The 22,759-nt window shown below is 35.9% G+C and overlaps 5 protein-coding genes across 13 annotated transcripts; 1 reads left to right on the top strand and 4 right to left on the bottom strand.

Moving 5' to 3' along the window:
* Positions 1 to 163: 163 nt before the first annotated feature.
* Positions 164 to 4,159, bottom strand: LOC111780073 (uncharacterized). Its single transcript, XM_023660349.2, has 3 exons — positions 3,438 to 4,159; positions 2,197 to 2,368; positions 164 to 1,965 (listed from the first exon to the last, which is right to left on the bottom strand). The coding sequence occupies exons 2-3, from the start codon at positions 2,342 to 2,344 to the stop codon at positions 560 to 562; spliced, it is 1,554 nt and encodes a 517-aa protein (XP_023516117.1). The 5' UTR covers positions 2,345 to 2,368; positions 3,438 to 4,159; the 3' UTR covers positions 164 to 559.
* A 1,312-nt stretch (positions 4,160 to 5,471) lies between these two features.
* Positions 5,472 to 11,107, bottom strand: LOC111779945 (Leucine-rich repeat (LRR) family protein). Of its 3 annotated transcripts, none has more exons than XM_023660162.2 (12): positions 10,893 to 11,107; positions 10,572 to 10,748; positions 9,976 to 10,101; positions 9,164 to 9,233; positions 8,927 to 8,973; positions 8,592 to 8,700; positions 8,360 to 8,445; positions 7,761 to 7,851; positions 7,341 to 7,426; positions 6,778 to 6,864; positions 6,531 to 6,671; positions 5,472 to 5,771 (listed from the first exon to the last, which is right to left on the bottom strand). In XM_023660162.2, the coding sequence occupies exons 3-11, from the start codon at positions 10,072 to 10,074 to the stop codon at positions 6,561 to 6,563; spliced, it is 786 nt and encodes a 261-aa protein (XP_023515930.1). In that variant the 5' UTR covers positions 10,075 to 10,101; positions 10,572 to 10,748; positions 10,893 to 11,107; the 3' UTR covers positions 5,472 to 5,771; positions 6,531 to 6,560. The 3 variants fall into 3 exon arrangements, with proteins under 3 accessions (XP_023515930.1, XP_023515929.1, XP_086975641.1); XM_023660161.2 differs by having other exon boundaries at positions 9,976 to 10,154; positions 10,893 to 11,106; XM_087119515.1 differs by lacking the exon at positions 10,893 to 11,107 and having other exon boundaries at positions 9,976 to 10,154; positions 10,572 to 10,886.
* Positions 11,108 to 11,271: 164 nt separating this feature from the next.
* On the top strand, positions 11,272 to 15,491 carry LOC111779943 (N-acetylglucosaminylphosphatidylinositol de-N-acetylase family protein). Its single transcript, XM_023660157.2, has 11 exons — positions 11,272 to 11,479; positions 11,793 to 11,910; positions 11,994 to 12,054; positions 12,661 to 12,731; positions 13,117 to 13,181; positions 13,304 to 13,348; positions 13,443 to 13,523; positions 13,660 to 13,727; positions 13,887 to 13,935; positions 14,735 to 14,895; positions 15,083 to 15,491. The coding sequence occupies exons 1-11, from the start codon at positions 11,441 to 11,443 to the stop codon at positions 15,147 to 15,149; spliced, it is 825 nt and encodes a 274-aa protein (XP_023515925.1). The 5' UTR covers positions 11,272 to 11,440; the 3' UTR covers positions 15,150 to 15,491.
* Positions 15,492 to 15,724: 233 nt separating this feature from the next.
* LOC111779942 (UDP-glucose 6-dehydrogenase 1) lies at positions 15,725 to 18,933 on the bottom strand. 7 transcript variants are annotated; one of them, XM_087119514.1, is made up of 5 exons: positions 18,667 to 18,933; positions 18,013 to 18,049; positions 17,835 to 17,925; positions 17,669 to 17,741; positions 15,725 to 17,351 (listed from the first exon to the last, which is right to left on the bottom strand). In XM_087119514.1, the coding sequence occupies exon 5, from the start codon at positions 17,333 to 17,335 to the stop codon at positions 15,893 to 15,895; it is 1,443 nt and encodes a 480-aa protein (XP_086975640.1). In that variant the 5' UTR covers positions 17,336 to 17,351; positions 17,669 to 17,741; positions 17,835 to 17,925; positions 18,013 to 18,049; positions 18,667 to 18,933; the 3' UTR covers positions 15,725 to 15,892. The 7 variants fall into 7 exon arrangements, with proteins under 7 accessions (XP_086975640.1, XP_023515916.1, XP_023515922.1 ...); XM_023660148.2 differs by adding an exon at positions 18,486 to 18,572 and having other exon boundaries at positions 17,669 to 18,049; XM_023660154.2 differs by lacking the exon at positions 18,013 to 18,049 and adding an exon at positions 18,486 to 18,572 and having other exon boundaries at positions 17,669 to 17,842.
* A 1,275-nt stretch (positions 18,934 to 20,208) lies between these two features.
* Positions 20,209 to 22,463, bottom strand: LOC111779618 (asterix-like protein). Its single transcript, XM_023659703.2, has 3 exons — positions 22,257 to 22,463; positions 22,062 to 22,162; positions 20,209 to 20,754 (listed from the first exon to the last, which is right to left on the bottom strand). Exons 1-3 carry the CDS (start codon positions 22,395 to 22,397, stop codon positions 20,691 to 20,693), a joined length of 306 nt encoding a protein of 101 aa, XP_023515471.1. The 5' UTR covers positions 22,398 to 22,463; the 3' UTR covers positions 20,209 to 20,690.
* Positions 22,464 to 22,759: the final 296 nt, after the last annotated feature.

Below are 22,759 nucleotides of genomic sequence, written 5' to 3'. Positions count from 1 at the left end.
AATGAAAGCAAATGATTACGGTTGGTTCACTAAGAGCCAATGATCTACACAGAACTGGATCCTTTGCAGTCGGATCATTTAAGGAGGAAAGGACAAATATGAATACATGAACAACAGGCCCCCTGCTATAATACTTGACAACTTAGTTTATTAGGTAAACACGTCCCCGAAGCAATTTCAACATATTTTAACCATTATGTATCAATTATTCATGTTCACGGCTATATACAGATAATGAGCTAATAAAAAAATGGATGAGCAAAAACTCACTTTTTCTTCTGCACATGAGGTAACATGAGTCCATTACTTTTCATTTATGATCAAGCGACGATATCTTGAAGGGAAACCAATTGTGTTTCAAGTATATCATCTCCTTACAGGGAAGGTAGCTAGCTGTCCATCTTATAGCTTGATGAGAAAGAAAAATTGCAACTCTCCCTACCGCTACTTATATGCAGGAGAAAATTTTTGGGTGATTCACCCCATGATGGTAAAAAGAAGGAATTTTTTTTTTCCCATTCCAATTTACCATTCATGATGACGATAGCTCAGGCTGCAACTAACTCAAGTTCTTTCCATCCATTGCCTTGTAATGACTCGAATCATCTCCAAAGACTTCTTCTATCATACTGCTAGTTGGTAAGAAGTCAACTTCACTTTTCGAACAAGTCAAGTATCCAACGTCCCACACCTTAGCATCACAATGCTCCTGAACTGTTGACGGCTCATGTCCAAGTCCAACACTATTGTTTGGCCCCGTAAAACTACCCAGCCATTGATCACAATGCTCCGTCTTGGCTGGAAGTGCTTGAGTTGTAGGACATGTGTCAGATGACGTGCAAGAATCATCTTGCACTTCGTGTTCTCCCCTTTCGTCGCAGGGAATTTTGTTCGGAAGCGTTGGAGTGGAACCGCAATTATTAAAACAATTGCCAATTCCCCCACTTTCATCATCATCAAATCTTTCATCAGCGATATCCTCGTCGTACTCTTGCAAATCATCTTCCCTGCCACGATTAAAACCAGATCCAACATCATGTAGTGGTGATTCAACAACAGAATCATCATCTTCTTCTGTCATTCCAGGTTCATTATCACCATAATCATCAGTTCCTTGCCACTCATCATTGTCACTATCAATGTTTAATGAGTCACATCTATTCTGCTCTGCTCGTCTCCGAAGCATAAAGACGTTGAAGTAATAGCTAACAATCTCCTTTTTAGATTTGGAAGCAAACACGACCGAAAGATCACCCCAGAAGTTTTTTCCCACTGAAACTGGATTAGAAAAGACAACCTCATAAAACAATCGTTCTTCTTCTTCACTCCATTTCTGTGCTACTTGCTCTCCCATTTCAGTAAACCCTAGCTCCACAAATCTCTCTTGTCCAATAGAACTTTTAAGCTGCTCTCTTGCTTCTGCAATGTGCATATTAACACATCCCACGGACCCACCATCCTCACAGCTGCAAGCTGCTCTTCCACTCCCAAATTCTTGACTACAACTGATGGGTGAATCCACATCCGGCATTGGAATAACACAGGTGCCAATCAACCTCTTCTCGTATTCGTCGCCTGTAAGATAAGACTTTGAATCTGATCCAGACACATATGACATAACCTCCACATCCCGTGATCTCCAAGGTGGTACAATAGCTTGATGATCAGGACCAATAGAAACAGATTTTTGAGGAGGGTGGTCCAATAGTAAAGAATATATTTCTTCACAGTACGTCAATATTCTTCGCTGATGATTTACAGGGTTAAAAAAATCTGAGGAAATAGAATAATGTCGAGGAGATTTAGATGGGGACCCCTCTTCAGGGGCCTTGCTGTTGTTCGCGCCAGAGGAGAAGGATATGCAGCCAGGAATGCTAGTATCGAAGTCACTTCCGTGCGGCTCTAAGAAAACTGCACTTGAATGTTTTTCGTCAATTTCTGTGTCATTCTTTTGAGATTCATCCCCTAACAATGACAACGGAAAATGAAATTTCCATGAGAGTTATTCAGACAGCTCAAAATAGAAAACAATCACATAAAATCTCTTTTGCAGCTAATCTTAGTGAAGCAATTATCATGGAAATACAAAATCTGCAGTTGCCATGTTACCATCCTGCAAGATAGCAAATTTTACAAACTACTGGTCTAAGACCCCTGTTAAAAACTTCAACATAATAATTATGGCCAAACTCGCACCTAGAGCATAATGATACTGTAGAGTATCTTCAGGGATCACAGATTCTGAAAATGACAGTATTTGGTTACTCTGTTCAACCACTTGTTTCAAGTGCTTGGAAGAGATCTCCATTGATTCCCCATCATCAAACGGCTGATTCTGTACCATTTTAAAAGCTGCACCGATTGTGATCTGAGGAGGAAAAAAATAATTGAAAAAACATTTCAGAACTCCCATCGACAAATCAAGAAACAGATCGAGCCAACATGAACAACAAATATTACTTCAATCATAAAGTAAGAAGGGCAGAACACAGTATCTTCCACACTTCCCCAATTTCTTTTAACCAAAAGCATTCTAGGGAAAATCAATGCTCAAATCTTGAAAGGATCTTAATCAAATACTTTTGATGCTTCCCAACAAAAGCATTTTTAATTCCCAAATATAGTAGATAACCAGTCAATCTTCAAATAGAGTAATTGGTCAGGAAAAATTCATAGACTAGTAGAATTAGACAATTTCTCTTTGTTAAATCTCTTAGAGAGAATCCTCGAAGTCTCTCCTTCAATCCTCTATCACGACGGGGGTGCATGTGTGTGTATGACACACTCTTCCAAACATATCCTATTGATAATAGTATGTTCCATTCTAGAATCAACGAAACAAATTAACCTCTTGGTGAGAAGGAATAACAATAGGAAGGGGCTTAGTCAAAACAACATATAATCAGTTAAAGAGAAGTGACCCATGCATGTTGAAGTCAATTCTAAAACAAGACATGCCAATCCCACGACTAGAATACGAAAACTTGACCCTTTATAAGAAACAAGAGTGTCTAACATGCTTGGTTAGCTAGTCTTATGCTACATACGAAGGAAAGAATATTCTTCAAAAGCATTCTCGAAGAAACACGAGACCCGAAAGAGACCATATTTTCGAAGTCAATCATTAATTAGAGGAAACTGGTGATAGTGAGAATATCCTGTAATCAATACTTCAAATGTTTAGTTCCAGCCTTCTAGCAATGCCAACACAATATAACAACGCCCTGCTTTAATACTCGGTCGTGTTTTAGAGTATTCTAAGGGAAAGGACATAAATGTAAATATGTGCCGTTAAAAAAGGGGGGGCCGACTTGGCTTTATTAAAAAGACAAAAATTGAAGAACGATGAGAAATAAATTAAAAATTATAGTTAGATATATTCATCGATTAAACATCAAAACCGAAACCCTAAAAATTAAGAGCTATTAGCTTTGTACCTCAGAACAGTCGTCGAACCAACGAAGCAATAGACAAATCGGAAAAACGGAGCTCGGGTATACAGTAATTGGCCGAAGAATTGCGGTTATTCCGAGAAATTTGAATTACCCCCAATTTAATTTGGTCAAAATAAAATAAAATCCCTAATACACAGAAACCCTAACCCTAAATTTCGCTTATCCACCGGAAGCGCGAAATCAAGCAAATCGGGAACAGCGATTTCCGGTAAATTGATGGAATAAACGACTCCAAACGAAGAACGAAAAAATTCCAGATCTAAGACACTCAGGTGATAAAAAATATTTTACAATTTTAAAAAAATCAAAAAAAAAAAAAAAAAAAAAACAAACAAACAAACAAAACCAAAACCAGAATCGGAGATGACAGATCTCCGATTAACCACGAGGATCGGTGCTTTGATGAAAACCTACGGTGAGAAACGTAAAAAGAAGACGGAAACGGAAAAAATAGGGATCGATGTGTAGAGGAAGACGAAACAAAACCAGATCTAATAACGAAAAACTGATCGAGGCGTTGGATAGAGACGGATGAAGCGAAAAAAGGATAAAAAGGTGGGAATTGAAAGAGGCGGCGGCGATGGACGATGACCTAAACTAGGGTTTGGTTTTTCTTTGAAGAAGGTTATCCGAAAAATCGAATATAACTAAAAGGGGCGCGAATCTTTATGGAATTACGGATAAAGCCCCTGCTTTGTTAGGGGCTCTTGAACGTGGATGAAATCGCTATATATGTGAAATACAATCGCACAACGTGGTAGTGATTTGGATTTTAATCCAACCTCACGGATCCTCGACACGTGGCATCCTTCAAGGCCCTAAGTGACAAACTTTCTTCTAAAATGTAAATTAAATCTTTTCAATACTAATTTTATAAATTACAATTATTAATTTAGTTTTTTAATTGTTATATACGAAATAAATAAATATATTAAACTACGAGCAATAATGGCCGTATTAAATTATTTGTTTTTCTTTCTAAGAATTTTATTATCATTCAATTGCCACAAATTACCAAAATATTCAAGGGACTATTACTATATGGTTATATATATATATATATATATATATATATATATATATATGCTAGATTGAGAGAGGTGGTAATGAGGTGGTTGATGATCATTTTTTTATTAATTTGTCATGTGATTGATTTTAAAATACCAGTCCTACCCCTAATAATGATTAGTTTGTGCCTTTATTTATTCCACTACTTCTATTAAAATAAAATAAATTTTGTATTATAGATTTGATAGTTTATTTTGGTTAAATTAATTAATTTTGGTCTTGGGCCACTTTAAAGGTTTAACTGTTTGGTAATGTAGTGTTTATATTAGATAGTTTAAATTACATAAATTTTGTTGAGTTATATGACAAATTCGTTTTTTTTTTTCTTACACGACTTAATGATTAATATGCCGTTAACTTATTTCCTACGTCTATATTGAAAAATTGACTATCTAGCTATCGACATATATTTTAATTAGTTAGACTATAAACAATGTCGTATCCTAAAATTATTTTCAATATTTTTCACGGTCCGAGCATCAAAACTTCTTCTCTATTCCCATCACAACTCATAGAAAAAACCACTATCTCGGTCAATGGGTTTTAACTTATCGTACATAAAATAAATAAATAATGAAAAAATGAAAAAGTAAGCTTGGCATTATTGTGAAAAGTTTAAAGTGACGTAAAAAGATTCGTCAAAAGTCTTAACAATAAATGATTAATTCTCACCCACTGTATCGTAACACCCACAGAAAAGAGAGAAAACTGTATCCAGATATTTACAATTTCAATATTTTGTATTTATTTGAAAAAGAAAAATCAGTTAAAATTAACAATTCGGAAAAGCAATAATTCGCATTGAAATTAGACTAATAATTTTAAAGAATTATGCGAATAAGAAGACAATGAAATTTTTTATTTTATTTTTTTAATTTTTAAATCACATGCAATTGTTATTGTTATTATTATTTTAAACTAAATAATGTATTGTACGAAGAAAAATAATTCGAGTAAATATATCGCATTGGGCCTGGGCCCAAAATAGTATTGAGATTTGGATTTCAAATTTATACAAGGCTGCTCAATGATCAGGCATCTAAATAAAAAAAAACAGATAGAAAGGCTTATGATTTTATACATGCCACTGTGCTGGCGTTGGTGTCCTGTCCTGTGTAAATTTTATTCTGCAAAAACACTGCACAATAGTCCCAGTTCCAGTCTGAAGTCACCATCTCAAGATTCTTTCACCATTTTGAATTTACGGCAACCAACCAACAAGTAAACAAGCAACCCATCTCCATGAATCTGTCCAGAAGCAGTCAAAGTTGAAATGAGCAAGTTCAGAGGACAGATGTAGCAAAAGAGAAGGCAGGGAACAAGTCGATATATTTCTACGTGCCATTTTAAAAGACCAATAGCTACAGTATATGTGAGACCCTACATCGGTTGTAGAGGAGAACAAAACATTCTTTATAAGGGTGTGGAGACCTCTCTTTAGCAAACGTGTTTTAAAACCTTGAGGGGAAGTCCAAAAGGGAAATCCCCAAAGAAAAATCTCAAAGAGGACAATATCTGCTAGCGGCGGACTTTGTCTGTTATAAATAGTATCAGAGTTAGGTTCCGAACGATGTGCCAACAAGGAGGTTGAGTCTCAAAAGAGGGTGGACACGAGACAGTATGCCAGCAAGGACGCTGGGCCCCGAAGGGGGTGGATTGGGAAGTCCTACATCAATTGGATAAGGGAATGAGTGCCAGCGAGGACACTGGGCCTTGAAAGATGGTAGATTGTGAGATCTCACATCGGTTGGAGAGGAAAACAAAACAATTTTTATGAGAGTGGAAATCTCCCCCTAGCAAATGCGTTATAAAAACCTTGAGGGGAAATTCAAAAGAAAAAGTCCAAAGAGAACAATATCTACTATCGGTCAGCTTGAACTGTTACAACATACTACTAGTACTATACTAACTACTAGCACTATACAAAGAGCGATTGAATTTCTTTATGGTTCAAAATATTGGAATGAAATCTTTTGAAGTGTTCATACAAAAGGTTGAGAAACTTACAAATTGTTTATAAAGCCAGTGCAATGGTTTTTATAGGTCGACACCCTCATCGAGGCCCTTGGAACTAATCATGACATTGGAATCAATTTGTTTGTCAATTTTCTTTTTTCTCCTTGCTTCAAAATCCTCGAATCCTTCCATCTGGCAGTCCATGGGAGAAACAAGCAATATTAATAAATAAGCATATTCCTCTTATTTTCTGAATAAGGTTCATTATGACGAAGTGCGATTAAGAAGTAGACCACACCTGCTGAAATTGATCCATTAAAATTGGATTACCATGCAAAGATACCTTCTGCAATGCTTTGCAATCTTTCAACAGGTTTGACGGTAACTGAAATAGAAATACAATACCACAGATCAAATATATTTATGCTAGATGAAACACTAATTACTAAGGCTACTATGCCCAAATTGTAGAGAAAGAGCACTTTGTGCATGCAAATTTGGGACCCAATTTTGTAGCAACAGACAATATATCAGTCGGCTGTGCAAATGGATCTTGGATTATCAGTAATGAGAAATTTGGAGGATAAGTCTACCAAGCGACAGATCTCCAATCTAAGGAACTAGTTTTTCCTCATTACGTTCAACTCAACAATCAAGATCCTCGGCATATGGATTTCAATTCCAGGTTAGCAAGTTATGGACTAAAATTCAATATATCTAGCAAGGACTAAAATCCTCCAGATACATCTCAAAAACTCAAGGAGATATTCATTTTATGTTAAATAGCAACTTGGTCACGACTACAATCAGAACTGTAAATTTAGGATGTTAAATCATGGACGAATAGTTTAAAAAGTCTACCTGGCCGATATTGTTATTGTCTAAACACAACGACTTCAAGTGAATCAGATTGCACAAAGAGGAGGGAAGGCCTTCCATGAGATTGTCTGAAAATTTGTTCAAATGTAAACAGATCATTGAATAGAATCCTAATTCCTTGCTACAAAACTACAAGTTAGGGGACACCTTATAGGTCTCCAAACATGCAATCATAAAAAGAAAACTAAGCCGGAACATGGCCGGTCATACACTAATTTCTTGGAATAATTCTCCAAAGTGTAGCAGGAGGCCAGCTAACAATAATTTGTTCAATTAATAAAATCTTTGCACGTCTAGAAGGGAGCAAATGTTAAAAGTTCCATATCATTCATTCTGCCAAATAACTGTCAAAGTAGTATATAGGCATTGCCTGGTAAAAAGACAGGCAAGAATTTCATGTACCATTCGCTTGCAATTCTTCAAGGGAGAAGCAACTTCCTACTGATTCTGGGAGTGACATTAACTTGTTGTTTGATACATTGATAAGCAATAACTGCATCATCAAACCACGCATTAGTCCTGAAAGTTGATGATCCGCAAGTTTTACCACATCAAAATAAAAGGTTAAATGTGGAATTATATCATTTAAAAAAAGTTCAGAGCATTATCTTCCTAATTGAATTTTGATAGACACTAGCATCAATTTCGGTCCACATGCAATGAAGTTTACTGTTAACGTCACTATAAATACAAGTGTTATGATGTTGAGGCTTTCAAGATCTCAAGGTCTTCGGGAATTACGCTTCAATAGAAGTGCTTCCCCTGGATAGATAATTAAACTTTGCCCAGTCTCACCCCATGTTAAGGGCGTGTCATTTCCCACAAAAACAAAAGATTAATCTCATGAGTAGAACCTTGTTAGATCTACAAAGAGGTTACTAATCCAATACTTTGATTCAATGTTAGAAACAGCATAACTTGAAGTGCTCTGCAAATGCAACCAAATAAAAGATTACAGAGGAGGTATATCAGTTAAAATGCTGAGAATAAAATTCACTTACATTCCGCAAGCTTCCAATGGTTTCAGGTAAGGATGATAGCAAATTTCGGGAGACAGTTAAACGTTCAAGCCTTACTAGCTGACCCACTACACACAAGAACTGACATTCATTAGGAATGTATTACAGAAGTTTGTAACAAAGACTAACAGAAGTTGCAGTAGTGTGGGGCAGAAAAGTTTATCGCTTCTTGCATTCCTTTTTAATCTCTTGTTAAATTAGATAAGAAAATTACATTCATCGGGTAATGTGGTAATGTGATTTCCATCAAGTATCATAACTTTTAGAGATTGGAGCTTCCCCAAATTCATTGGTAAACGCTCAATAAGGTTATCTGCCAATATCTGAAAAGGAAAATGAAAAATGTGAGATAAAGTATCTTAATTGTTATTTCTACTTCTAATCAATTTTATAAATCTAAAAGATAAAGGAAAGAGAGGATTCAAAGGTTCTATATGCCATGTTCAACTAGTGAGAGCGAAGTACCAAGCTCTACAAATATGTGTTTTGATGAATTTTTTTGCAAAACAATAATGCATCAGATGAGCAATAATGAAATACAATCCTTACCAGACGCTGCATGTTTGTTAATTTGCAGACTTCCATAGGAATATCAACTGCAAAATAGTTAGAAGAGATAAGTTAATACAAGTATTGAAATTCTTATTCATTGGTAATTAGTAGTCTCATTACCGCCAATTTTAATTAGATAATAGATGCAAGGATGATTACAGTCAGAAAATAGCTTTTCAAGCATAATTGTGACCACGACCATGAAGTCATAAGAAAGGAGAGTGCAAGACACACCTATTTTATTGTTTGTTACATCAAGGGTGCGGACAGATCTGTCCAGGTCAAGAACTTCATCAGGAAATGTCTGTTCCAACATCAGTAGATGTGTGAGTATATGGCCAATAAAACTGACTATGGTGCGAGCATTTCCAAAGAATGACACGAGTTATTGGAATTCATCAATTCATATAGTACTTTTCAGAATGACTAATTGTTCTATGCAGCGAAAGCTGGATCCAAACACTCCAAATACCATCAATATCAATATAGTCAAAAGTTATTGAAAAGCAAGGGTCCACATATGGCTAAAATTTCCAGATGACCCTATTTGACCCTATTTACAGGCTCCTATCTGTTGAGCATTAAGGTACCTTTGTCAATATCTTTCTGAAAAATACAAACAAAAAGAACATGCATATACAGGACTTGCAACTGTAATCTTTCTTTGATTGTCCCAACAGGAAGAACTATTTGGAATCCCCTAGTACGTCGGTTTTGTAAGATATATTTTACTCCTTTGATGAGATTTCTTCCTAACTGAAAAATCTAATTCATAATTTCGAACGATTCCATTAGCTATGTACATTCCTAATTCACCTGCTCCACCACATTGAGTCACACAAAAATAACTATGAAATAAGCACATGGTCGTAATAGAGCAAAATAAATCTTAAAAACAGTCAATAGTAACCTATAACCTCCTACAAAGAAAGCCATGTATCCATTCGATGGATGACTCGAATTCAAATAGAATATGCATAAAAAGATGCCAAACCCAGCAAAAGAATAACATAAAATTCATATAGAAAAATAATAACAAAGATAACCTTCAACTTTGAGTCTCGCAAAGCCACTATGCCAGTAGCTTGCCATCGCGCAACTCGGCTGGCCTTTGAATCTGCGTCCTTGCTAGGATAGCACCCCATGTTGCCAGCAGAAGAGAAAAACTCAGCCTTCCAAGAAAGGAACAAGGATGATACCGATGACAAGCCTTTTAAATCCGTTTCTGTTACATAAACAATCAGAAATAGCAGAACTGAAATGCAGCACTTTCACAGAATTTGGAACGGGTCAAGCACTTCACAACTATACTAAGACCTAAGATTTTGGTTTATTATACCTTTCCAATGGTTTTTGCTGCCTATTAAATATGAGCAAAAATTAATAGCGTGTTACTGCAATTGTTAGAAAGTCGCGGAGACCGTCCAACTAGGTGTTCTTAAGGTTCGTATTACATTTCATTCATAAATTTGTATCAGGTTTGACTTCTAATGGCGAGACGCATTGTCCTTAAAGCTTGGCATACGATAAAATCATGCATTACTTCCTCACACATCGTTGATCAAGTGATTTTCCGTCACATTTCAGATAAATTGAACGCGAAAAAAGTGAAAAGAAACATAAAACTTCTCAAACTTCGTACCTCGGATATACGTCTCCGTGCCTCTACAGAGAAATTGAACAATCAAACGACCGCAGCTTCGATCATCGATGAACAGAGATGCCGAAGAAGTTTCGACTAACCCAAACTGGAACCAAACAAAAATGGTATCCCTCCTTCGGAGAAGACAGTATTGACCAAAATTCCTGAATTGAACAGCTGCAGAAGGATAAATAGTAGAGATTGATGAACAGAAACTCGAAGATCGTAAAGAATAAATTAGAACAGCCAAAATGGGCTTGCAGGTCAGAGATGAAAATAATAATAAATGAACAAGAAGATCATTGAATTTCTCTGTAAAACCTTGACCAGGTGAATAGTTTGAGAAGACAATCGAGGCGGATATTAAAAGAAATGCTTAAAATAAAGATCGATCTTAGGATCGAAGCCGTTGAATTGAAATCAGACGGAGAAGATGATCAGAACCAAATTGCGCGGGTGTAAGCCTGTAATCGGCTTCCAGTTTCTCCGTCTATCCGAACAGAGAATCTGAATAACTATTTATTGCATTGAAAATCACTACAAAAATATATAAAATATTCGAAATTATTATCAAGAATAGCAAATTAAAGGGACGCAATAAATTATTTTTAAAATTTAAATATTTATTAAATACAAAATTAAAAAATTTAGCCGACTCCTGTAAAACAATGGATTTTTTTCTTTTCACCAAATATTAAATTTCCCACCCATCACCGGAGTTGGTTTCCAGTTCCCGCAAAGCAATACACCGTCTCCTTCACGATCTCACACTCTTCTAGCTTCCTCCAGTAGAAACTTCGGAAAATTCCCGGCAAATCGTCGAGAAATTCTCGCCGGAAGTTTCAGAAATCGCTGAAAGCTCATGCTGTATGCTCCGTAAATTTTCCGGGAAGGAGACGAAGAAAAGAGTGAGTATTCATCAAAGAGAGTAATTTAACGAATGTTTTCTTATTTGAGTGATTTTTCTCGAATCAGGTTTTTCTATGGGCATTTAGCTCATTTCCCCTAATCTGTCTCCAATGAATTTTACGTCTCTGAAACTAAGTTGTTAAATCTGTTTATGTCAACTGCGTATTAGCTTTCTTTTTCTCATGCTCTTTAACTCGGATATGACTTCTGAGAATCAGGAAATGGAATTTGATGGATTTTATTGCTTATTGTTTGTTCTCTTTTGGCATTCTCGAGTTAATAATGCATATATTTGTCTGTAAATGATTTCAGGGGAGTTCTTTGATGGCTTGGCTGTTGGTTATTACTGCCTTCGTTGTAATTTGGATTGCTTCGTTATGCAAAATTTTTCATGCATCAGTTTCATCTTCCAGGAGTGCTTTCTTAAATGGTGGATCATCACGGATTGTTTTCTCAAATTTTCTTTCTTCTTTAACACTAAAATACTGTTCTCTGTCATCCTTTGACATATAGATGGCACTCCTCAGAAGAGAAATATCTTGCTGGTCATTGCCCATCCAGATGATGAGTCTATGTAAGTTGTTTGCTGCCATTCTTTATTTTGCTTGCTGTGTTTATATCTTGCTCCTACGACAGAATTTTTTTTGCAGTGGTTTTATCTTATTGCCCATTGTTTATTTTGAGTTCTGAATGAAAATCTTTGTTACCTATAGAAAAGAAAAGTCCTTACAGTTCTCCTTGCTGAAAATTGAATTGATAATGTTAATGTTAACTACTTCTTCCATTTATACTTGCTCAGATTAGAACAGCATTTAATTTGCTCATAGATCAAATATTCAACTCGGACTTCAAAATTTAATCTGCGAACGTTTGTTCAACAAAAAAAAAAAATATCTACAACCAGAAGAGTTTAGAAATAATTGATATTTGTTAAGATCTATTATATCATTGGAATTGGCTCCATCATATCAGTTGTTGATGTTCTCATTATGTTCAAATGTACTTAGTTCCTTAATAGTTTCTGGAGTTGTCAATTTTGTACTTTAAAATTGGTCGCTCACCAAGTTGTATTAGAATGTACAATTTTGTTTCTATTTTTTTTTTTCTTTATAACTCAATATGTATGCAATTTATACCTTTTTATCTACGCCTCCTGATGCGGTTCTGCAACCCCCTGCAGGTTTTTTTCTCCAACAATGAACTTCCTTACATCAAGGGGCCATAAACTTTATATTTTATGCATGTCAATTGGTATTGCACTTCAGCAGTTCACTTGTTGGCCTTCTTTCTTTTATTGATTTATGTATCAAAATCTTGACTTTCATCGTGTGAATCCCAATTTCACAACTTAGGGCTTGTTTGGGGGATTGCTTTCAAAACCATTTTTGTGTTTTTGTGTACAGAATTGTTTTGTTTACATTTAAAACCACTTATAAATGATAACATTATTTTATGTTTAAATCGCTATCCATAAACACATGATTTTTCATAGAAATTACAACTCTAATTGTCTTAGAAAACAAGTAATTCATAGCCATAACAACAAACTTCAAAACCAATTATTCGAACATATTTTTTGAAATAGCTCCCAAACGACCAATTATTTTCTATTTTTTTTTCTTCATTTATCATATAGGTAATGCAGATGGCATGGGAACCATGAGAAGAGAAGAGCTATACAAAGCTTCCACAGTTCTTAAGGTGTTTGACAAAGCTGGTATTTTTTTTTATAAAAAAAAAAGAAAAAAAAAAAGAGAAGATAATATCTATAATATTTTGATCTTTATTTATCGAAATCTGCTTTTGTTTTTATTCAAATCTAGGTTCCCCTCAATCAAGTGAAGATCCTGGATCATCCAGATTTGCAGGTGTGACTTTTAAAGTGTCTGGCTGAGTTTGATTATACTGTCACTTCTCGACATATCATATGAAGAATGTAATCCAATATAATGATGCCGTCAGGATGGTTTTGGCAAAGTGTGGGATCATAAATTGCTGGCAGAGATTATCGAACAGGAAATATCAAGCCATGGGATTGACTTGGTAATATCTTGGTATCTGTTCAATTTTGGTTACTGGTGCAATACTGATATCATATCTGCATTCAATTTTGGTTATCTATATTTTTCAGTTTCTATCTGATATGTCTTACATTCAGTTCTTTCACTTCTTTTAACAGATTATTACTTTTGATAGCTATGGAGTTTCCGGTCACTGTAATCATCGTGATGTGCACAATGGGGTGCGGTAGGCTGCCTTCTAAACTTTTGTACTTTGATTTTCTTAACGTCAATTAAAAGAGAATTCTTACTATCATCTCTATGTCTAGTATAATCAATGATGTATTTCTCCTCCGCTCTAATAAAAAAAATCTTTTACTTTTCTTTTTCCAAATGCTGTAAACAGAGGTTTCTTGCACAATAAGGCTCCACAAAGTTTTGAGGCATGGGAACTAGTAAGTTTTCCTTTTCTACATATTCGATTCTCATTCAATCACGTTTCTATGTTGGTTAACTCATTATTTTAGGATCCCACTTGCAGAACTCTTGTTCTTCCTACGTTGAGTGTGATCCCACATCGGTTGGGGAGGAGAACGAAACACGCTTTATAAGGGTGTGGAAACCTCTCTCTAAAAGACGCGTTTTAAAAACCTTGAAGAGAAACCCGAAAGAGAAAACCCAAAGAAGACAATATCTGCTAGTGGCGGACTTGTGCCATCACATTCAGTTTCTATTTCCATTTGTAAATGCCTAGAAGTTCAGCTGTTCAGGGATCCGTAATTCTATAGATATTTTAGTACTTAAATAGCAGGAATCTTTCCTTATCTGTGTTGAGGCTACGGAATGAGATGGAAGCCAAGTTATGGCTCAATGAATTATTAAAATTGATTAAACTCATAAATGACTTTCGGCTTGTTGATATGTGACAATTTCAAAGGAAATTCGGTGCCATAACTTATCACCATCCTTTGTCGACCAATGCATGGCATAGCGTCTATCGATAACATGTCTGTGTCTACAACCCATCTGTCTTCAGGTCTTCAGAGTTCCTATGTATAGCTAACTTAGCACCATCTTTTAGACTCTCTTTGTGTCACATGCATGCCAGTGTCTACTAATGACATGTCTGTGTAACCGATCTTCTTCGGGTCTTTGGAGTCCCAGTCTCTAGCTAATTGGTACTTCTAACACTTGATCAACTTTTGTGTTCCCTTTTCCATGAACTTATGTTTACTTTTCCCTGGCTATTCTCAGGTCAGTACCAATATACTGCGCAAGTATAGTGGTCCATTTGATATCTGGTTATCTAGTATGTTTTCCAAAGAGCACCCAAGTGGAATGATGCATTGCTTGTTAAATGAACGCCCACGGCAAAGCTTCCTCGCAATGGCACAGCACGCAAGCCAATGGGTTTGGTATGTTTGTTTTGTGAATTTTATTTGAGATTAGTCTCTTATCGTAGTTGTGTTTCCACATTTGAGAGCTTTCCACGTCATGGTTATTTCATTCCCCTTCCCATTCCATGCATAAGGACATCTGGATTTGGTTGGCTGGTAAACTCTTTTACCTGTTGCTTTAATTGCCCTACTCTTTGTTTGGCAGGTTTAGGAAGCTCTTCGTTACCTTTTCCAGCTATACCTATGTCAACACACTCAAAAGAATTAACTAGCCATGCTGTTATAATGATGCTATACGATGTTACAGCATCACAGATATCTACTTCGCGGGAACTGTGGATTCGGATTTCTTCATTTCATGTGAGGTTTCTATTGTAGTCTCTCCCATATTTCTGGTGCGTTCTAATGATTGTGATTCATTACATTATAAGAATTCACCACGCGTTGATTTTACTCATTTTTGGGGAGAAAACTTACGAAAGACTGTTGTTTTCTGTAATTTAACATGGAATCCAGCTGGTGAACTAAACTCCATTGACAGTGCTTGAAAATGTGGACTTGGTCATTCTATCTAAGTTTGATAATATATAGCTCGTGGTTTTACACCAGTCTAATACTAATCCTATGCAAATCTGTTGAACATAAGCAGAGACTGACTTGACTCGAACACTCGAGGTCATCTAACATTAATGCTGTTTATTGACCCGAAAAATGGTGTGAAATGATGTTCTCATACAATGAATAAAAAATAAAAAATTTTGAACTTTCTACTTAAATCAACGATCATATGGTAGAGGATCGAAATACTCAAACACAAAAACTTAATCAACAATTAAATAGCAGAACCTTTAAAACGAAGTAAATTTTATATAACCGTGGAGGTTAGTTCTGAAAACAATTATAAAAATGTGAATCAACTTGCAGGTAAGAAAAAGCAATGAAAAATAGAGAAAGAACTAATCATCAAACTTTTCTCTTGGTGGTTAGACTCCATCTTTTTATATCATTGGGACTTCTATGCCATAACAGGCATATCCTTGAGCCATGGATCCAGTGGTTTTCCAATGGAATAGACTATGAATCCAATCTCCCTCAGCTTTTGAACATCAACAACATTTCTGCCATCAAAAACAAATGCAGGTTTCTGCATTTGTTCAAAAATCCTTTGGAAATCAAGAGTCTTGAATTCATCCCATTCAGTAAGAATGCAGACTGCATGAGCATCTTTAGTTGCCTCATAGGGGTCCCAAGCGAAACTGACTTCCTTTGCCGCAGTTGGGCTCACTGGCTGCAAGTGGATTGGATGGTCCCAATCAAACTTGTTCATAGACAAGTCCCTTAGAACCTGATCCTCAGTTACTTGTGGGTCATATATACTCAGTTTTGCCTTGTCCCCCAAAAGTCCCTGGCAGACACTAATCGCAGGAGTTTCCCTTGTGTCACCTGTATCCTTCTTGAAAGCAAACCCGAGAATCGCTATCTTTTTGCCTGAAACTGTATTGAACATTGAAGAGACAACCCGGTTTACGAATCGGTTCTTTTGGTAGTCGTTGACCTTGATCACTTGTTTCCAGTAGCTAGCAGCTTGATTCAAGCCATTGCATTCACAAATATAAATCAAATTGAGAATGTCTTTCTGAAAACATGATCCACCAAAACCAACACTTGCATTGAGGAACTTGGGTCCGATTCTAGTATCTGTTCCAATGGCATGGGATACCTGTGACACATCTGCACCAGTAGCCTCACAGAGTGCTGACATTGCGTTGATAGATGAGATCCTTTGAGCCAAAAATGCATTGGCAGCTAACTTTGATAGCTCTGCAGACCACAGATTGGTGGTGATAATTCTTTCTTCGGGCACCCACTGCGCATATACACTCTTCAAAGCTTGAACTGCCTTGAGACCATCCGGAGTTTCTCTCCCTCCTATGAGAACCCGGTCGGGGTTAAATAAATCTTTAATTGCAGTACCCTCAGCAAGGAACTCTGGATTTGAGAGAATCTGATATTTGATTCCCTTGCTGTTGTGGATAAGAATCTTTTCTATTGCTTCTGCTGTTTTTACAGGAACAGTTGATTTTTCAACAACAATCTTATCTGATTTTGATACATCGGCAATCATTCGGGCTGCACTCTCCCAATATGTGAGATCTGCAGCTTTGCCAGCTCCAAGGCCTCGAGTTTTTGTTGGAGTATTGACTGAAACAAAGATTATGTCAGCCTCTGAGACGTGCCTTTCAACATCTGTGCTGAAAAATAGGTTCTTTCCTCTGCACTGCTTCACTACATCATCAAGACCGGGCTCATATATTGGGAGTTGGTCACTATTCCAGGCTAAGATCTTGGAAACAGAGATGTCAACAACTACTACTTCAATTGTGGGGCATTTTGATGCTATCACTGCCATCGTAGGCCCACCGACATACCCAGCTCCAATGCAGCAGATCTTCACCATTTTCCTCAGTTGGAGCCTGAATGGAGGAACAGACAATCAAACCAAAGAGCTTTTCTTTTCCCAGGTATTAATCAAGAACTGTCATATATTTTCAAGATCCTTCATGCATATTGCATATAATAAGAGATTATGCACAATGAGCATAAACTTACAATATTGGTGACATCCTACCCGCAAGTTATGAACAAATAGAACCCTTTATGCATATCCATTTTTTAGATAAATAGCAATCAGAAAACACATCCAAAACGCTATAGATATTAACCTATTTCGAAACAAGTTATGAAGAAAAACATGCACACACTTAAGAACTAGAACTGATAGATGCAGTACCTCTGTAAACTTGAAGGGGTTATGTTGAGTAGTGAATAAGATGGTCAAGTTAGGAGGCCCACTGAAGCTGAGTCTTCAAAACAAATGAGAGCAAATTTCTATAAGAAAATAAGATGCCTACAACCTCCTTAAATAGTCCAAGAAAGTAAGTAAGATCTGCCTGTACCTGTGCAACTTTCACAAAGCAAAGCAAAGCGAAGCAAAGTCAGATTTTAAAAGCTGTGGGAGGACATTCAACACGTTTAGAGAAAGCAACTCTGCAGGAAGTAACAAACAAGGGGATTCAAATCATTATTGTAATTTTATCTTGAAAAAGTAGGAATCCACCCAACAAGGAAAACCACCAAAATCATGTTGAAGCAGAGCAGTCCTTTCGTTTTCCTGAAGAATCGTGGAAAACAACAAACTATAATAAAGGAAAAGAACAGAAAGTTCACAAATCTATAATTGCTAGTTGGTTGAGAATTACACATTGACAGACATAGTTGTATGAGTTTTACCAAGTTAGGAAAGGAAACACCATGCCAAGAATTAAGCATTGTTTCCATATATTCCATTGGTAATATTATATTAGTTAGGCAAAAAAGTAAACCCAAAAATAAATTGAGGAAAAAACCATTGGTCAAAGGCTATGTACCAACCCTGGTATAGATGGAAAGAAAGTGTAATAACATTCAAAGATGCAAATCCCACCTCTAGAAAACTAGGGTAATCTCAGAAGTACAGCAAGAAATTGTTAGAAACGAAGCCTCAAGGAAAAAGGCTTTTATTAAGGGAGAAAGAGAAAGTGCAAGAAAGCAAGCAGGGGTAAGCTTACAGTTTGTAGACCATAAATGGAGGCATAAATGCAGGGCGTTGCCGAAAACAAGGGGCGGGGGCGGGGAGGGTTTGAGTGGGATCAAAGCTATGAAGGGAGTCATTAAATGAGAGAAATGAGGCAGTAATGCAAGGAGATTTCTGAGAGATTAAGCTTGGAATTGAATATTAATGAGATTTACCTCAGAAATCGGCCCTGTAATTAATCAAGCAGAAGATGGAAGAAACGTGAAATGCACTGCGAAGGGTTTATTCATTTGAGACGCAACGGAAGGAGTTCGACGTGAAGAGAGAGAGAGAGAGAGGGCGTTGCTGTTGCATTGCAGAACGCCATGAATGATCGACAAGGAATTTAAGCTTTGAATAACGCTTCGTCTTCCTTCCTTGGAAATGGAAATCCACTTTTTGCAGAGACACAGCACAGATACTGTTTCATTGAACACTATCAAACTTTTCTTTTCTTTTTTACTTTTAACTCTTTTTTTCTTTTTCCTATTGAAATTTTTTTTAAAAAAATTAACATTAAAAAACATCGCATAATAAAAAATGAAATTTATTTTAAATTTGAAAAGCTTTAAAAGAAATTAATAGCCTTACTATTTTTTGTTTTCGTCTAAAAATATTTGATTTGGTATAGTGACGTTGAAAACAAAGGAAAATAAATAAATTTTCAATAAAAATGTATATTGTTCTTACGTTATTAACAAGAAATACAAATAATAATAATAATAATAATAATAATTTGTCCATAAAGAGGTTGAGAAATCGAAAAAGAAAGCAAGGAATTGGTATGGAAGAAAAGCAATCAAGAGGCTCAAAAGATGGGGATAAAAAGAAGAGCGATTTGTATGATTATGAAGAGTTTCAAGCGATGATCGGTCACATCAACAAAGCCACTCATTTCAGTCCCAATCTTTTATCTAACCATTTGATCAATTCTCCATTTTATCGCCAACGTTTGAATCAAATTTATAAACAAAGTAGCGTTGGCTCAACTAAGAGGATCACGTGCCAAGGTGATTTATATTCTTCCCTTCCTTCTTTTTAGTTCTAATTCTCGAACTTTTGACTCTCTAACTTTGTAGCCGATCAATCTTATTATGTTCAGGTTGTCAACATAAAAGAAAAATAGAGATGGTCAAAGGAACGACCTCACTTACTGGAAAGTTATGGAAGCAAATTAAGCAAAGCTTAGCCCGTATTAATTCAAAGAAAGATGTGAAGTAATGGTTTTATAAGTTTAGTCACGAAATTTAGAGGTCGGTATCCATTTCGTCCATAAAACTTTTAAAAGTGTCTAGTAGATTACTAAAATATTTTACATTTATGTGTGAAATTCCTCTACCCACCTAGTTGAATTTGGGAAAGTATAAAAAAAACGTCCTAGTTTGATTATTGAAAAAATTACATGGATTAAAAACAAGTTATTTTTTAGATTTAAAAACATATAATAAATTTTATGTCTAGGCTCAAGATTAAATATGATCAATGTACAAAACTGACCATAAATAAGCTTTATCAATATGCTGCCATACACAAGTTTTTTTCATTTTACATATATATAATGAAAATTATGATCGGAATGAATTCTAATTATTTAATTTAAGTTAAATTACTAACTTGTTATTTAAAAGAGAAATTTTATTTTCATTTTTTTCCATTAATAAAAATCTAAAAGAATTGAGAATTGACAAACAAGATGAGGCTGAGAGGAGTCACACATATTATAAGTAATTCTTCCATAACAATACTTTTGAATTCATAATAAATTCGAATTAAATCATCCAAGTTCCAACCTCATAAATCAACTAAACAAATCTAACCAAAACCAACCTCGAGCTTAGATAACCCACTCCCCCCTCCATACGAAATTTTTTGAATCATTAAATCTTTTGAACACCCGTTTGGGATTCGAGTTAATATGAATGCTAAAGAAAAATCTATTTATTGTAGCATCTCACTTGGCTCCACACTGGGTATCTTCTTGATGGGAGGAGTAAGCTCATCTAGATACTACGACATCACTTATCAAATAGTCAAGGTGCACGCAAACTGACCCGATATTAATTAAAAAAAACATATAGTTGGTCCCTATGTTCGTTCTCCATCATAATATAAAAACAGTCACCAACCCTAAAAAGCTCCTAAAGTAAATTACGTAAAAGAAAAAAAGGAAAAAACGTCGTGAACATTCTAAGCGAGGAGTCTAACTCTTCGTTCCTGGTCGCGTAGGACTCAAGTAATTGGTTACTAATCCCATGATAGCAAACCTGGATTTGAGACCAAAGATGAGTTAAAACCACAAATGGATATAAACCGATGCTAATGAATCATAGTAAAATGTTGACTATGTTAACAGAAAAATCACTCAAGCTAGTTGTGACTCAAGATGATCTGCTTAAACTTGAAAACCAATTTGAAAGCCCAAGATGACCTGCCTAGACTGAGTTTTACCGAAGAAAATTTTATGAACATCACCTACCCTCTATAGTTTTGTATTCCGCCCTGATTGTCCTCAAACTATTAGTTAACATTACAGACAATCATGCTACCCTCTGTCATTTGTCTTAAAGTTCTTAACCCATCATCAAAGGGAGAAACTAAGAGATGCAGTTTCACAGGTCAGTTGACCTCGTGCGCATTTTAGTCGTCATGCCACAACTCACCCCAACTCAGGTTGGACGGCATTTTGAATCAACGGAAGAACAACCAATAGATGGCACTCTCATTACACACTCATAACTAAGTCTCTGCTGTATTTTTCTTTCCCAAGTAACCGTCAGGAGTACAAACAGGGTAGATATTAGAAATGTTATTAGGATCCAAGGACAGATTGATATCATCAGCTAAGGAGTTTGCTAATGAGAGGTGGTTATAAATAGAGTGAATGGGAAGCAGGTGAAGGCAACATTTATGTAGTTATCTAAACTTGAGTTTGCTTGAGAGAGGTGTTCAAGTTCCTCAGATTACTTTGAGATAATTTACAACAATTTCTTATTTTGCAAGTTCTTAATCCAAATCTTATTTCAATTCTCTGGTTCCTGTTCGCAAGAAAGGTAATTTTTATGATGATTAATTAAAATTTACAAGTCACATGATCTATGACTCTAAATCCATGCATAAATGAAAGGATAAGAAGCAAGAATACAAAGGAAAAATAAAAATGGCAATGGAAATTTGCCAAGGGAGAATGTTCATTGTTTGCACACAACGTTTTGAGGCTGACATGAGGTAAACTAAAACTACAATGATAGATGCCAGTCCGTAACTAAGATTCAAGGTTCCTAAATCTCAAGTGTTGAGGACGCAATCATTTCTGAATCAGAAAGATCACAAAACAATATTGCTAGTGTAAAAGACTGTAAATACTATCTCTTCTATCCTTACTTCAACTTATATATTCTTGGATGTTGGTTCGATCCCCTAGCTAATAAATATTAATTGTTGCATTTACAAAGCGCGGAAAAGGCCACCTAAGGCTGAATTTAGAATGTTCAGATCTCAGACCAACCCAAATTTAACAAATAATACATATGAACTAACAGAAAATATAGATCGGGAGGGGAAGAAAACTCACATCATGGCCATGGAAATCTGCTTGAGATCATTCTCAATATTCCTCATATTCGCAAGCGATTGGGCACAAAATATGATGGCCAACCACGAACTAAGCTTGTACTGCCCAATTTCAACCAAAACCAAGAGAGTCACATGAGTAAAAAGTAAGATCGCCATAGCTACCGTATCAGTGCTCGAAAATAAGCAGAATTACCCTGAACATGACACCTGCGATGCCGAAAACTACGGCAATGAAACCGGAATAATCGACTGGCAGATCTTGCGGATTCACTGGCGGAGAAACAAAAGGCTTCGCCGCCGACGGCTGCCGTGGATCATTCGCTTGTGTCGACATCGCTTGACTGACTCTCGAGTCTGGACGACTCAGCCTCTTCCACTCGCTGGATACGATTGCTTTGGTGAATCCGGTTCTTAAGCTTATACCAAACTGAATTCAGCTCCGGTCTATTATCCGGGTTGGATTTTCAGGCCGCGTGAAGGAGGCGATTGGTTCAGTTGAACCGAACTGAACCCATCAAATATTAAATGGATAGTTTCCATATTTCTTTTTTATATATATTAATAAGATTTTGAGAATATAAAGTGTTATTTAAATAATTTTGATTTTTTTAAAAATGTAAATGAAGTCAAAACAGTGGTAAATATTATTATTAATTTATAATTTTAATTTTATTAAATGTTATATTATATATAAAC

This window comes from Cucurbita pepo, chromosome 18 (genome assembly GCF_057944985.1).
Source record: "Cucurbita pepo subsp. pepo isolate OVF chromosome 18, ASM5794498v1, whole genome shotgun sequence".
Classification (NCBI taxonomy): Eukaryota; Viridiplantae; Streptophyta; class Magnoliopsida; order Cucurbitales; family Cucurbitaceae; genus Cucurbita; species Cucurbita pepo.
Note: the sequence above shows the minus strand (reverse complement) of the source record. Positions and strands in the feature narration are given on the sequence as shown.

Bases quoted from the DNA above. Each gene is read 5' to 3' on its own strand.
- LOC111779618 (XM_023659703.2), bottom strand. From the start codon at position 22,397: ATGTCGACACAAGCGAATGATCCACGGCAGCCGTCGGCGGCGAAGCCT. The intron at 22,163-22,256 runs GTAATTCTGCTT...GAAATTGGGCAG, and splicing joins TCGCAGGTGTCATGTTCAGG to TACAAGCTTAGTTCGTGGTT. The intron at 20,755-22,061 runs GTGAGTTTTCTT...TCTCAAATCCAG, and splicing joins CAGATTTCCATGGCCATGAT to GTTTGCTATCATGGGATTAG.
- LOC111779945 (XM_023660162.2), bottom strand. From the start codon at position 10,074: ATGGGGTGCTATCCTAGCAAGGACGCAGATTCAAAGGCCAGCCGAGTT. The intron at 9,234-9,975 runs GTTATCTTTGTT...ATGTTGGAACAG, and splicing joins TGCGAGACTCAAAGTTGAAG to ACATTTCCTGATGAAGTTCT. The intron at 8,974-9,163 runs GTGTGTCTTGCA...ACTATTTTGCAG, and splicing joins TGTAACAAACAATAAAATAG to TTGATATTCCTATGGAAGTC.
- LOC111779943 (XM_023660157.2), top strand. From the start codon at position 11,441: ATGCTCCGTAAATTTTCCGGGAAGGAGACGAAGAAAAGA. The intron at 12,732-13,116 runs GTATTGCACTTC...TTTATCATATAG, and splicing joins TATTTTATGCATGTCAATTG to GTAATGCAGATGGCATGGGA. The intron at 13,524-13,659 runs GTAATATCTTGG...TTCTTTTAACAG, and splicing joins CAAGCCATGGGATTGACTTG to ATTATTACTTTTGATAGCTA.
- LOC111779942 (XM_023660148.2), bottom strand. From the start codon at position 17,335: ATGGTGAAGATCTGCTGCATTGGAGCTGGGTATGTCGGTGGGCCTACG.
- LOC111780073 (XM_023660349.2), bottom strand. From the start codon at position 2,344: ATGGTACAGAATCAGCCGTTTGATGATGGGGAATCAATGGAGATCTCT. The intron at 1,966-2,196 runs GTGCGAGTTTGG...TGTCATTGTTAG, and splicing joins ACAGTATCATTATGCTCTAG to GGGATGAATCTCAAAAGAAT.